Below are 15761 nucleotides of genomic sequence, written 5' to 3'. Positions count from 1 at the left end.
CCAAACATAATTTAATATGTTTACTTTCCTTGTCGGTCATGGGGCTTGAACTCAGGGTGCTGCCCTTGAGCAATTTTGCTCAAGAGTAGCACTGTACCACTTTTAGGCATGGCTCTACTTCCCAATTTCTAGTGGCTAATTGTAGGTGACTCTCATGGACCTTCCTACCCAAGCTGACTTTGAACTGTGATCCTCAGATCTCAGCCTCCATAGTAGCTAGGATTACAGGCACTAGTGCCTGGGCCTATTTGTGTGTGTGTGTGTGTTTTGCCAGTACCGGGCCTATTTGGGGTGTGAGTGTGTGTTTGCCAGTACCGGGCCTGTGTGTGTGTACCGGGCCTATTTGGGTTTGTGTATGTGTTTTTGTCAGTACCAGGGCCTGAACTCAGGGCTGTACCAAGCCTATTTGGGGTGGGTGTGTGTTTTTGCCAGTACTGAGCCGTGTGTGTGTGTGTGTGTACACCAGGTGTGTGTATGTGTGTGTGCGTGTACCGGGTGTGTGTGTGTGTACCGGGTGTGTGTGTGTGTACCGGGTGTGTGTGTGTTTTTGCCAGTACCGAGCGTGTGTGTGTGTGTGTGTGTGTGTGTGTGTGTGTGTGTGTACCGGGCCTTTTTTTTGGTGGTTAAGATATGAGACTCAGTGTGTGTACCGGGCCTATTTGGGTTTGTGTGTGTGTGTTTGTCAGTACCAGGGCCTGAACTCAGGGCCGTACCGGGCCTATTTGGGGTGGGTGTGTGTTTTTGCCAGTACCGAGCCGTGTGTGTGTGTGTGTGTGTGTGTGTGTGTGTGTGTGTGTGTGTGTGTGTGTGTGTGTGTGTGTGTGTGTGTGTGTGTGTGTGTGTGTGTGTGTGTGTGTGTGTGTGTGTGTGTGTGTACCGGGTGGGTGTGTGTTTTTGCCAGTATTGGGGTGGGTGTGTGTTTTTGCCAGTACCGAGCCGTGTGTGTGTGTGTGTGTGTGTGTGTGTGTGTGTGTGTGTGTGTGTGTGTGTGTGTGTGTGTGTGTGTGTGTGTGTGTACCGGGTGGGTGTGTTTTTTTGCCAGTATTGGGGTGGGTGTGTGTTTTTGCCAGTACCGAGCCGTGTGTGTGTGTGTGTGTGTGTGTGTGTGTGTGTGTGTGTGTGTGTGTGTGTGTGTACTGGGTGTGTGTGTGTTGTGTGTTTTTGCCAGTATTGGGGTGGGTGTGTGTTTTTGCCAGTACCGAGCCGTATGTGTGTGTGTGTGTGTGTGTGTGTGTGTGTGTGTGTACCGGGTGTGTGTGTGTTTTTGCCAGTACCGAGCGCGCGCGTGCGTGCGTGCATGCATGTGTGTGTGTGTGTACCGGGCCCTTTTTTTGGTGGATAAAATATGAGACTCATGGACTTTCCTGAACCTCAATCCTAAAATTTCCCCTAAGTTAACTGAAGTTTTGGGGCTGTATCTTTAAACTCTACAGTCCCTAAAAAAGGCCTAATATAAAATAAACATTTAACATAGACTTACTAAATGAATGCAAAGAAAAGACTTCCCAACACATCAAGTATGTATAGGTTGAGGATTGGTGTTACACCATCTTTGTCACTGGAACAGAAGAATTTGTCGTGGGGCTTGAACTCTGGGCCTGGGCACCGTCCCTCAGCTCTTCAGCTCAAGGCGAGCGCTCTACCACTTGAGCCACAGCACCACTTCCAGTTTTTGAGTAGTTTATTGGACATAAGAGTTTCACGGACTTTTCTGCCTGGCCTGGCTTTGAACCGCGATCCTCAGATCTCAGCCTCCTCAATAGCTAGGATTACAGGCGTGAGCCACCGGCCCAGCTCTGAGATTTTTTTTTTTAATGCTATAATACAAGTAATATTTCTGAAGTGGATTATAAGTTAGTGTGTTTTGGGAATTGATATAAAAACATTTTAAAGGCATATTAATAAGCTATGTAATACTTTTTATTATGTGCCCACCTTTAGAAATAAAGTTTACTTTCAACTAAATGAGAAAGGGAGAAAAAAAAATGGAAAAGGAAGGCATTTATATTCAGGATTTTCTACCCTTCCTATCTCGGCTAATTACTGATGACCAATGAAGAATATTCTTCAGTCTGAAGTAGTAGCTAGGCAATTCTGGTAAGATGATACTAGTTTACCCTGACCTAGAGTCATACGTAAACAGTGATTATTACTGACATAATATTTGTTATGGGAAGCCTAAAATCATGCTGTCAAGAACTGAGATTACTTTTCCCTCTCAGCAAAACTCTCAAAATCATTTAATTTTTATATGGTTTTTATATGTGTTGAACAAATCCATTAATGTGAGTTAAAAAGTGATCTGAAACCCTAGAGATATCTGTAATTTGTAACTGTTTCCAGTGACATTCAACAGGGTATTTGTATTTGGGAGTTTGGGGTGAAGGCTTTGTGTCTCATTTCCCATCAATGAAGAACATACGTTTCATTTTCAGCTCCATTGGTCTTATTTTTCCGCTGTTTCTGCTCATTGGTTGCTGGAGGGGCCTGACCCATGGCAGGAGGTTTCCGCTTTGCTAACATTTTCCGTTGTCTTTCTATTTCTTCCCTCTGTGAATTTATCCTTTCCTGTTGCCTAGAGATATAAAAGATTTGCAATAGAGAAACAAAATTTTTCTTAAAATTGTTACAGAACAAACACAATAACTTGACATCTACATCTCTGACAAACCAAAATAAAATAAAATAAAATAAAATTCCTTAAATCAAATAGAGATTTGTACTTGATCTTCAAGATGTAAGAGCTAAATAATTGGTGAAACATTTTTGGGGGAATGAAATTTAGTATGTTAACTCTCAGCTTCTTTTCCTCCCCAACAGACATAACTTTAAGAGATTAGTAACAGAAAGGGGGTGGAGGGGTGGGGACTAATAACATCTTAAAAGCAGAAGAGAAGGAACATACCGAATTTCTATTATGACCTGTCTGACTTTTAACAGCTAAGAAAACAACTTTAGTATGAACTCATTAAAGGTTTATATTTAATTAAGACAAAAAAAGTATAAATGTTCTAAGTGTCTTCCTCAAATGTCATCTAGAAACATAGTCTATAGGATACCAAATAAAGAACACATGATTGTTCAGATCACTTATACAAGTCAAGAAAGTCATTACCACCCTGCAACTCATTCCCACTTACCCATGTGGTGACACCTAATCTTAAAAAAAAAGGGGGGGAGGGGCTGGGAAGGTGGCTCAGTGGTAGAGGGCTTGTCTTGCATACATGAGGCCCTGGGTTCAATTCCTCAGCACCACATAATCAAAAAGAAAAAAGCCAGAAGTGGCGCTGTGGCTCAAGTGGTAGAGTGCTAGCCTTGAGCTGAAGAGCTGAGGGACAGCGCCCAAGCCCAGAGTTCAGACCCCACAACCGGGCCCAAAAACACAAGCAAGCAAGCAAGCAAACAAAAAGACAAAGCCAATGAAGTCTAACAAAGAGTGAAGTATTTCATTCTCTGTATGTGCATGTGTATATGCCAGTCCTGGGCTTGAACTCAGGGTCTGGGCACTGTCCCTGAGCTTTTTTGCCCCACAGGTCCATTTCTGATTTTTTACTAGTTAACTGGAAATAAGAGTCTCATAGACATTCCTGCTTGAGCTAGTTTCAAACTGCGATCCTCAGATCTCAGCCTCCTCAGTAGTTAGGCATAAAGCTATCAGTGCCTAGCTGAGTCCTTTCTTTTTTCTTTTCTTCTTTTTGTCTTCTTTTCCTTTTTCCCTTCTTCCTGCCCTCCTTCACTTCTTCCTTTCCTTCCTCCCTCTCCCTCTCTCCCTCTCCCCCTACACACACACACACACACACACACACACACACACACACACACTGAATTCTGGCTTTTTGCTGGTTAATTAAAGAGTCTGCTAGGCTGGTTTCAAGCTACAATCCTCAGATCTCAGCCACTGAGTAGCTAGGATTATAAGCATGAGCCACCAGCATCCAGCTTGTGTAGCATTTCTTATGATACCTTATTTTCTTGTAACAATGTACAGGTTGAGCATTCCCTACATGTTTCAGATTTCAGAGTGTTTATTTTGACTTAAGGATGTTTAATCCGGGCTGGGAAGGTGGCTCAGTGGTAGAGCACTTGCCTTGCATGCCTGAGGCCCTGGGTTCGATTCCTCAGTACCACATAAGCAAAAAGAAAAAAGCCAGAAGTGGCACTGTGGCTCAAGTGGTACAGTGCTAGCCTTGAGCTGAAGAGCTGAGGGACAGCACCCAGGCCCAGAAGTCAGGCCCCATGACCAGACCAAAAAAAAAAAAAAAACAAAAAACAAAAAGAAAAGAAAAGAATGTTTAATCCATAAAGTCTATAAAATATCCCAAATATAAAAGAAAAATGAAATTTGAAACATTTTTGGTCCCCAGAATATTTTAGGTTTTTTTTTTCATTTGTTGGATGGTTGATGGGTTAGACTAGGACCTCACTTGCTAGGCAGGTAATCTACTACTATACCACACCTCCAACAAGGAACCAAGCATTTGGATTAGATATTCAGCTTATGGTCTATAAATTTGGAATCAATGAAATTTTCATTATAAGCCAGGTGCTAGTGGCTCACACCTATAATGCTAGCTACTCAGGAGACTAAGATCTGAGGATCACGGTTCAAAGCCAGCCCCGGCAGAAAAACACCTTGAAACTGTTATTTCCAATTAACCACCAGAAAACCAGAAGTGGCACTGTGGCTCAAGTGGTAGAGCCTTGAGGTGAAGAGCTCAGGGACAGTGCCCAGGCCAAGAGTTCAAGCCCTACAACTAACACACACACACAAAAAGAAATTTCCATTATGGGGGCTGGGAAGGTGGCTCAGTGGTAGAGCGCTTGCCTTGCATGCTCGAGGCCCTGGGTTCGATTCCTCAGCACCACATAAGCAAAAAGAAAAAAGCTGGAAGTGGCACTGTGGCTCAAGTGGTAGAGCGTAGCCTTGAGCTGAAGAGCTGAGGGACAGCGCCCAGGCCCAGAGTTCAGGCCCCACGACCGGACCCCCCAAAAAAAATTAGAAAAAAAAATTTCCATTATAAGAAAAGATACTGTTGGGCGCTAGTGGCTCACGCCTGTAATCCTAGCTACTCAGGAGGCTGAGATCTGAGGATTGTGGTTCAAAGCCAGCCCCGTCCAGGCAGGAAAGTCTGTGAGACTCTTATCTCCAATAAACCATTTGAAAACTGGAAGTGGTGATGTGGCTCAAGCGGAGCACTTGCGCAGGGACAGTGCCCAATCCCAGAGTTAAAACCCCACAATCGACAAAAACAAGGAAGGAAGGAAGGAAGGAAGGAAAGAAGGAAGGAAGGAAGGAAGGAGGGAGGGAGGGAGGGAGGGAGGGAGGGAAGGAGGAAGGGAGGAAAGAAGGAAGGAAGGAAGGAAGGAAGGAAGGAAGGAAGGAAGGAAGGAAGGAAGGAAGGAAGGAAGGAAGGAAGGAAGAAAGGAAGGAAGGAAGGAAGGAAGGAAGGAAGGGATATTTTCACAGGGTGCTGGGCACTCCGCCTATTAGCTACTCAGGAGGCTGAGATCTGAGGATCATGGTTCAAAGCCAGCCCAGGCAGGAAAGTCCATGAGAATCTTATCTCCAATAAACTATTCAGAAAACCGGAAGTGGCACTGTGGCTCAAGAGGTAGAGCACTAGCCTTGAGCTAAAGAACTGAGGGACAGTGCCCAGGCCCAGAGTCCAAGCCCTACAACCAACCAAAAAAAAGAAAAAAGAATAGAAAAGGACACTTTCATTTATGTATCTTGCTACCTAAATTGGTGTATTAAAAATTTATCAAAAATTTAAGATTTACAGTCTTTGGGGCAATATTGAGGTTTGAACTCAGGTACTCACCCTTACGAGGGAAAGGCTCCCTACCAAGTGAAACACCCAAGCAAGACACCTATTACCATTGATAGTCAAACTGCAAGCTCCTGTCTCTCTCTCCCTTTCAGACCTTTTATTCCCATCCTCTTTTCTGGAACCAACCATTTTGTAAAATGGCAAAATCTACTTTCTATCATATTTTGTTTTGTTGTTTGAAAAGGATCTTGCTATACAGCTCATGCTGGCTGTGAAATTTTGTGTTTTTGTTTTTGTTTTTCCATTGTGGGGCTTGAACTCAGGGGCCTTACTGTCTTTGAGCTTTTTTTGCTCAAGACTAAGGCTCTACCGCTTTGAGCCACAGCTCCACTTCCAGTTTTCTGGTGGTTAACTGAAGCTAAAAGTCTCACAGACTTTCCTGTCCAGGCTGGCTTTAAATTGCAATCTTCAGATCTCAGTTTCCTATGCAGCTAGAATGTTAGGCCTGAGCCACAAGTGCCTGGCTCTGGACTTGGAATATATGATCCTCCTGCCTCAGCCTCCTAAGTGGCATTACAGAGTTTTGTTTTGATTACATATAGCTTTTTACAATTAATAAGTTTCAATCTGTACTGAAAATATAGGTAGGGTTAGGCATGGTTTTGAACATAGGTATACTACATTCTGAGGCATGGCTCAAGTGCCTAGCAAGTATGAGACCTGAGTTCAAACTCAAGTACTGAGAGGGAAGCAAAGGGGAAAGCTAAATATTACAAAATAGAGTCCTATAGATACCAGGTAGAAACAACTTCCCAAGAAAAAAGATGGATATTTTATTATTTATATGTCTTAAACCCATGAAAAACATGCTATCCATCTAAGGTGACAGATCTTATTGATGTGGTCTCAATTTGCCCTTACGGGAAAATTACCAGACATTTCAGAACCTTCTCAGCGTTAGATTGTTTATTAAGCAGAAAGATAAAATACTGTTACCAAGAAACACTTCAGTTACTTCTCCTCCTCCTCCCCCCCGCCATGGGGCTTGAACTCTGGGCTTGGGCGCTATCCCTCAGCTCTTCAGCTCAAGGCAAGCACTCTACCACTTGAGCCACAATGCCACTTCCTGTTTTCTAGTGGTTTATTGGAGATAAGAGTCTCACGGAGTTTCCTGCCCAAGCTGGCTTTGAACCTCGATCCTCAGATCTCAGCCTCCTGAGTAGCTAGGATTACAGGTGTGAGCCACCAGTGCCCAGCTTCAGTTACTTCTTAAAACAATGACTGCTACTTAATAAATAGCCACTGCCAAGGGCTGGTATGAGAAATTAGCCCATTTGAGCCACCATCTGCGTTATTACACAGCTTTAGTGAATAATGGAATCATGAGTTCCAACATCTTCTGATCTTATTCTCACAAATCTGGAAACCAGGCAATTTGTACTTCTTGGTCAGGGTACTGATGAGATGAGTATCATGCCTTAGTGTGACTGCTTCCTTGTACTTTGGTCATCATTAGCCGTCTTCCTATGCTTACAGATCACACGATGCCACTCTGAATCACTGGCCTAATACAAAAGTCTGCTTTTCTTCCTAGGTATCTTTGGCTTGATAGCTGGCCTGGAACTTGCTATATAGCCCGGGTTGGCCTAACACTATCAATTTACCTGCTTCTATGCCAAGTGCTAGTACTTCAGGCATGAAGGTATATATTTTAAGTCCTAACCCAATAACAACTATTCACGCCATTGGAAATTTAGTTTCTTAAATGTTGATTCCTTCCTTAAGATATATATCTCAATATTTCAAAACAAAAGGTTTTATTTTAAAAAGGAGTGCTCAAGATCACAAGTTGTAGACAAACACAAACAGTACGCTAGTCACCAGCACAACTACTGCCTAGATCCTTGCCTCACAGCCTATTTCTGATATCTGCAAAGAGGCCTGGAGTTCAAGACCCAGTACCAACACCATAAAAACAAAAAAAGAACACCCAAAACTAAAAAATGACAACCATAACCAGAATTCTTAATGACTACAAGTTATAGAAAACTTAAAAAATTTAAGCAAACTTCCCAATTCTCTTTTTAGTCATAAGGACTTACTTGATAAGGTTCTGGAAAGCATAACCATCTGTCCACTGTTCAGTAAATGAGGCCCCATGTCGGACAGTAGTGAAGTGACCCAATCTCAGGCGGTCCTGCATGCTCTTATCTCTACAAGCCATCTTCTCTTGTTTTGACTTAGGGGGAAAAAAGGAAAGAGAATGGAGTTTAATTAGCAATTCTTAGAAAGTGAAAAAAATTAAGATTATTGGGAAAATACTGTTGACAAACGATACACCATCTCAGGTTAGTCAGCAATGATTTCTTGGGTAACAATCTATTCCTAGCTCAGCAGAGTAGACATGATAGGGTAATGAAGAACTTCAGGTTCTTCCTAGGTAAACTTTCTTTGATCTCTGTATCTTTACAGCATCTGATATTTGGACTGTAGCTGTGTCCAACTGTGACACTGCCTTATCTTTAGTTTCTTCTCTGAAAGCTATTCCAGAAAACTGTTGCTAATTTATCATGATGCTCCAAACCTACAATGTCTTCTTTTTCTGCAAGCTCTGAATCCTAACGTGAGAAAGTCCTCCATGAACTGGAAGAACAAATTGTTAATTTTACATATACTTACTAAAAACTAATTATATAATAAGGATTATAAGACTGCTTAAAACAGAAAAAAATGAGAAAAACAGGTGTTTATGACCAAACGGTGTTACCACCACTGAATATATTAATTTGTAAATCTAAGTATACATTATGATAAGAACCTGAAGAACAAAGTACTGTGAAAATTCAGATAGAATTATGCTTATTTTTCAGTACTATGGTGTTCAGATTTTATATCAGATTGATTTCAGGAAGTTTCTTTTTAAACTTTAAATAAATGGACTATAATAGCATATGCTAGTATTACTTACCTTTATTATTTTTCAATAGCACAAAAAAGGAATGAAGACTTTTTTCCTCTTTTAAACTGATTAATGATTAAAGAAATGAAGCAAAGTTCTACCTATTATTTTTGGCCTCAGTAAAACAATCCCTTTCACATGCACTGAAAAACAGCTCCTTATCTTTTTAACAGCATTCCAAAGACTATGAGAAAAGTAACCACCAGTATAGCTCAAGCCTGTAAATTCTAATCTTAAATTTTTTTCCAGGAAATATTGCCATTTTATGGCAAAGTAAGGTAAACATAAGCCAAGTAATTATATACAATTACATGATGATATTATTTTGTGAAGCACAGAGCACCTAATTATCACAATATTATACTCAAAGGCACTCCAAATACTAGCTCTGAAATGGAAATATAGTTAAAACATTGTAGTCTTAATAAGTGCGCTCACTTCCATTGACAGAATAAGAACTGAAAAAAGTCTTACCTGGGTTAGGGCCATGGCCCAATGATAAGGCACCTGCCTAGCATACACAGGTCTAGGTTTGATATGGAGAACATACACAAGAAGTCTATTCCTATAAAGCCCTGAATAGATTCATCTCAGTCAAGAAAGAGCCACACAATGATATATGTTAATTATCCTGGGATGCCACCATTATTCACTAACCTTTTCTATAAGGAGTTTCTTGCTCATTGTGACACATCTATTTAACCGCTCCTTGTATTTCTCTAACATCTTTTGCTGTTCATCAATCTGCCGTCTCAAATCACAGTTAGCCTTCAATGGAAAAATGTTTTTAAATTAGCTCCAAAAATGATAGGTTAACAGAAAAGTAGCATCTAGGGAGGGAGAAAAATCACTTCTGTTATTAAATCAAAAGCAAAATTTAGATTCAAAGAGGTAAGCATGGCTTTATGAAAGGTGAAAATATTCACCCCTTTAACCACTTAACATTATGTTTTTGTCAATTCTTTTGTCCTGAAAAGTAGATATGTTCTTAATGTTCCTCGCAATAACCAGTTACATCTAATATTATGCAAAGAATTAAACTATCATAAAGTAAAACAAAACAATCTACAATAAATGTTCAAAATATACACTAGCACTTACAGAATACTTTTAAATTCTAAATAGCATTTAGAAAAACATCTAATTTTTTAAACCATGTAATATTCTTCATGCTTTTATTCTTTCTGCAGCTCTTATTTCTAAGAACATAGTAAATGTGAAAAAAAATAAATGTGAATTTTTATAAATGATTCCCACCAGAAAAGCCAGGCACACACAGATGTCCACAAAAGACAGAGCAAACAAGTAAGGTCCTAGTTCAAGAATGCCAAAATGTAAATAACACAGTTAATTTAGCTGTGGTCTGAAACCTGCAGGATGAGCTAAACTTTGAAATTTTCAAGCCTCCAACAACAACAGAGAAGGAAAGAACCACTAACCCAAGGTCAAATTTGACTTGCAAATCCTGAATTTATTCTTCTTGCATTAAACAAAAAAGTTCTACTCTTGGAAAACAATGCTACTTTATAATAACCTCCTTGAATGATGAAAATATCTGTTATTTCCCAATCAAATGATACAAATGTTTCTGAAACAGTAAAGCACAAACAGAAGATAATTACAAGATACTCAATTTTTGAGACTTTTCAGCTACTCCCCACCCCCTCCCTCTCTCTTCCTTTTTATTTTTGGCAGTGCTGGAGTTTTGCTAGATAGGTATTCTATACTTGAGCCACACTTCCAGCCTGTCCTCATTTTTAAAGTGACTGGTGTGAAACAGCTTCCATCTTCAAGTATTTCTCATTTCCATAAGCACAATTCTATTAGTTTTTCTTACAGAATCCTAGAGGTTATATTATCAAAGGCAAAATGTAACTACATTTGTAAAACTTGACTCTATTAATAAAGAATCTAAGTCAAAGATCATATAATGTTTACATGAAATTCAATTGACTCGGGAGTCAGTATTTTCTCAAAATCCTAATGAAATGTATGGAATCAATCAACTGCTGGCAGTCTAAAATGTGAAGAATTAAAAACTTTGTGGTTTTTTAAACACTATGAGCCAGGTGCTGATGGCTCAAACCTTTATCCTGGCCACTCAGGAGGTTGGGATCTGAGGATCACGGTTCAAAGCCAGTCCCAGGCAGGAAAGTCCATGAAACTCTTATCTCCAATTAACCACCAAAATCCAGAAGTGGCACTGTGACTCAAAGTGGTAAAGGGCTAGCTTTGAGCGAAAAAAGCTCAGGGTCAGTGCCCAGGCATTGAGTATAAGCCTCCCACAGCCAACAAAAATAGATAAATAAAAATTAAAAATAAACACTAATGATTTCAAGCTCATCTTTAAGAAGAAAGTGGTTTGTAGCCTCCAATGTACCCATACCATCATCTCACAAAATAGAAATAAGAAAATTCCTACTGTTGCTCTCTCTGCTCTCTTCTAGCTCTTTCTGAGCTCTTTCCTTCTCTTCTCTTTCCCAGCTCCCTTCTCTTTTCTAGCTCTCTCTCTGCTCATTTCTAGCTCTTTCTCAGCTCCCTTCCCTTTCCTAGCTCTCTCTTTCTCACCTTTCCCAGAGCTCTCTTTTCTAGCTTTCTCTCTTTCCCAGCTCTCTTTCCCAGGCCTTTCCCCACCTCGTGGAGGACCAAGATGGCCTGGTGCCAGTCGGAACGATGAATAAACCTACCCCTTACCTGAAAAAAAAAAAAAGAAAAAGAAAAAGAAAATTCCTACTGTCTATACTCCAGCTCAGAAACAAAAATTCTGCCAGTCACTGTAACAATTGCCTATAATTTCAGTATTCAGGAGGCTGGGGTGGGACGGTCATAAAATCAAGCCCAGTATAGGCTACACAGCAAAACACTATCTCAAATAAACAACAAAGAAAACGAAACACAAACAATTAGAAAAAAACATGGCAGCTTCCCTTGTGGGTCTCGCCTTGACCAATATATCCATTCTCTTATAGTATAACTCTACTCCCAAACAGAGAAAACAACTTCAGAAAACAATAAGGCGGGGAGGGGGTGTTGAGGTGAATAAAGCTTACTGATAGAACTTATGCTGAGCATTCATGATGCCCTGAGAGGTGGGAAGAGGAGCAAACTGGGAAAGAGAAGGAGAGAAGGGGTAAAAGGGATGGAGGGAAGATCAGGTAAGAAAGGAAGAAAAAAGACAATGAAGTACAAGAGAGTGTTGATGAGTAAAGGCAGAATACCACTCTAGAAAATGGAAACAATCATTTCTTAAAGCCCAAGGAGTAAAATAAACACCAAGTTAGGATTTAAGTTTTTTACATAAACCACTTTTCTCCATCTTTCCATCTTCATGCTTCCTTATGCTGGCGATGAAAACCAGGGCCTCATGTATGTTAAGACAAGAACTCTACTACTAAGTTCTACTCCCAGTCTCATTATCTTCACAGTCTTAGGAGAGTCAATGGAGAAGAAGTCCAGAAAAGCTACTTTGGATTAAGCACTACCAAACACTACAATTTAGCTAGGATTTTTTTTTTTTTTTTGGAGGTGGGGAAGAACCTGGGAACTGATTCAACACACAACTTTGCACACTCAGACAGAGAAAAATAATAAAAACAGACCTAGGGGCTGGGAATGTGGCTTAATGGTAGAATGCTTGCTTTGCATGCATGAAACCCTGGGTTCGATTCCTCAGTACCACAAAAAGCCAGAAGTGGCCCTGTGGCTCAAGTGGTTGAGTACTAGCCTTGAGCAAAAGCTCAGGGACAGTGCCCAGGCCCTGAGTGCAAGCCCAGGACTGGCAAAATAAAAATAAAATTAAAAACAGACCTAAGGAAAGTTTTTCTTTTTTTTTTTTGGGGGGGGGGGAGGGTCGGGTCATGGGGCCTGAACTCTGGGCCTAGGCACTGTCCCTCAGCTCTTCAGCTCAAGGCTAGCGCTCTACCACTTGAGCCACAGCGCCACTTCCGGCTTTTTGCTTATGTGGTGCTGAGGAATCGAACCCAGGGCCTCATGCATGCAAGGCAGGCGCTCTACCACTGAGCCACCTTCCCAGCCCCAGGAAAGTTTTTCTGAATAAGGTCATATCCACTTGAACACAAAGAAAATGTCACCTACAGAAATCAAAAGGTCATTGTAAAATACTGTTAGTTGTACTACTAAAAAATGTAAAAGTTATACTTAGTAAACAGGAGCTTTGCTGAAGGGAATGGCTCAGTAGTGAAGTGTAAGACCCTGAGTTCAAACCTCAGTATCAACAAAAAAATAAAATACAAGACAAAAAAACTATTTAAAATACACAGGATGAAATTTTTTAATTATATTAGATAAGGGGAGAAAGTAAATAACAAAAATGTAAATACTATAATTGAAATTCAAACAAGCTACAAGTAAATAGGAGAAAATGCAAAGACAATAATGTTTAACAGGACTCAAAAGAAAAGGGTATTTATATTAAATGAAATAAAATATTAGAAATGCCAGAAATCAGTCAAGTTAGGGAGAAAGGCAATCATTAAGGCATATTTTTCACAGATTTTTAGAATAAAACTATAGAGACCCACATATAGGTACAGCCTTACAAAAATTTAACGGATAGATTATGATGGTGCTTGTTCTTCTGGTCATGGACTTATCTGAAACACTAAATGCTAGAAAAATTAAAGGTGTGTGTGTGTGTGTGATGTGTGTGTGTGTGTGTGTGTGTGTGTGTGTGTGTGTGTGTGTGTGTGTGTGTGTGTGTGTGTGTGTGTGTGTGTGTGTGTGAGTGATTTAGGAAGCAATAAGAAAACTACAATGGGATAGGACAAAAATCTTATGGACTCTGTTGTGTTTTATATGGGAGAAGAAAGCAAAGAATTCTCAGAGAATTCTCAGATTCACAAGAGCATAGAAATTTTAACCTGATATAAATATCCTGAAAAATATTTACTTAAAAATGCAATTCAGTCCATCAAGAGATGAAAAAAATGACAAAAGATATAAAATATATTGCTAATGACCATGAACACATTTCTAAACTTCTGAACTTAAAGCTGTCTATAAGAACTTATTCTTAAATAAAAATACTATCATTAATAATATTAATGATATAATCATAAAAGATGTGCTAGTAAAGATGGGACTTCTGGTTTGAGCTAATTTTTTTTTACTTTTTTATTTTAATTGTGAAAATACTGTACAGAGAGGTTACAATTACATGGGCAAGATAATGAGTACATTTCTTATCAAGCATTGTAGCCTCCTCCTTTGTTTCCCTTTCCCAAGGTTTGAGCTAAATTTCAAGTTAAAGGACAGTATTTTATGCAGGCTGCCAGTGGCTCATGCTTGTAATGCTAGATAGTCCGGATACTGAGCTTTAAGGATCATGGTTTGAAGCCAGCCCTGGGAAGAAAATCAATCTATAAGACTCTCCAATTAACCACCAAAACGCCAGAAGTAGAGCTGTAGCTCAAGTAATAGAGCACCAGTCTTGAATGGAAAAAGCTAAGGGACAGCGCTGAGGCCCTGAGGTCAAGCCCAAGTACTAGCATACACACAAAAACATTAAAAATTTTAAATGACAATATACATTTGATTAATTATGAAAATACACATAAAATTTTGGGGAGGGCAGGTAAAAATAAAAAGTGGCTTTTATTATTTTTGTTACTAAACATCCTTTTATTCAAACAAAATCATATTCAGAAGCACAATACAAGTGGTAAGAGTGCTCACCTAGCATGCATGAGGTCCAGGGTTCAATACTCTCAGTTCATAAAAAAATGAATAAATAAAAATCTTGGGAACCGGGCTGGGATGTAGCTCAGTGGCAAAAGCGCTTGCCTAGCAAGTGCAACGTCCTGGGTTCGATCCCCAGTACCAAAAAAGAAAAGACAAAAAAAAAATACAGTTAAAAAAAAAAAAAAAAACCCAAACAAAAATCTTGGGAGCCAGTTTGTGATAGCATATACCTGTAATGCCAACACTGAGGCAGGAGGATATCAAGTTTGAGACCAGCATGGGATATAGAATGAGACCCTGTTATTTTTTTTTTGGGGGGGGGGGGAAACAATAAATATATATTATATATAAATATAAATAAATATTAATAGAAATTGAAATATATAGTTTTGAAGTATATAAATTCCTGATTTGGCATTTTAAAGTTTCTCTAGAAAGCTTGAAAAGTTTTAGACCCACAGGTTAATGGAGGGACAAAGGGGAAAACAAATTCAGCAATGATACTTACTAGACACTATGTTGACTAGACAGTATACAACATGTGGATGAGGATGAGAGGGAAAAACTGAAAGAGATCGGGGAAGGTGTGACATTGTCCAAATAGAAATGTAGTTATTACCTGACTTAGGTAACTGTAGGCCCTTGTACATAACCTTTATAATAACAATAAGAATTTAAAAAGCCAGGCACCGGTGGCTCACACCAGTAATCCCAGCTAATCAGGAAGATGAGATATGAGGATCACAGTTTGAAGCCAGCCCAGGCAGGAAAGTACATAAGACTCTTATTTTCAATTAACCACTAGAAAATTGCTATTGGAGCTGTGGCTCAAAGTGGTAGAGTGCTAGCCTTGAAGAAAAGAGCTCAAGGACAGTGCCTAGACCCAAGTTCAAGCTGTACAACCAACAAATAAAACAAAAAATGCAAAATGGGTTGAAAGGTCCTTGTTTAAAGGCTATTAAAATTTAAGAGGATTTTACAAGGATGTGAATGCAGCTCATGGCATATGCAAGACCCTGGAGTCAACCTAGCACTGCAAGAAAACAAAAAGAATATAAAAATAGGAGTCAAAGGCGTGGCTTAGTGCTAGGATGCCCACCAATCAGCATAAAGCATCAAGTTCAAGTCCCCATCTCCCACTAAAATAAATAAATTTCCTAAATAACAATTAACTAGATATTTTACACTGAATCCCACAATTCTTGATGAAATAAAACACTCCAGGCCTATTTAGTATAAATTCAAGTATCAAAATACTGCAATATTAGATTTTCAACCCAAAGATACTATTTAGAATTTACATATAAATGTAGTTTCTACTCGTTTCCTTC

The 15761-nt window shown here is 39.6% G+C and overlaps 1 protein-coding gene across 4 annotated transcripts in view; it reads right to left on the bottom strand.

Annotated features, from left to right (window-relative positions):
- Tlk2 (tousled like kinase 2) overlaps positions 1-15761 on the bottom strand; it is a 107413-nt gene that overhangs the window by 34719 nt on the left and 56933 nt on the right. For all 4 annotated transcript variants that reach the window (XM_070027709.1, XM_070027706.1, XM_070027708.1 and 1 more), the window contains 3 exons: positions 9388-9498; positions 7874-8010; positions 2423-2575 (listed from right to left, as the gene is read on the bottom strand). In XM_070027709.1, coding sequence (XP_069883810.1) covers positions 2423-2575; positions 7874-8010; positions 9388-9498 — 401 coding nt within the window. The remainder of the gene's footprint in view (positions 1-2422; positions 2576-7873; positions 8011-9387; positions 9499-15761) is intronic.

This window comes from Dipodomys merriami, unplaced genomic scaffold, assembly GCF_024711535.1.
Source record: "Dipodomys merriami isolate MVZ:Mamm:240054 unplaced genomic scaffold, mDipMer1.0.p SCAF_19, whole genome shotgun sequence".
Lineage (NCBI taxonomy): Eukaryota > Metazoa > Chordata > Mammalia > Rodentia > Heteromyidae > Dipodomys > Dipodomys merriami.
Note: the sequence above shows the minus strand (reverse complement) of the source record. Positions and strands in the feature narration are given on the sequence as shown.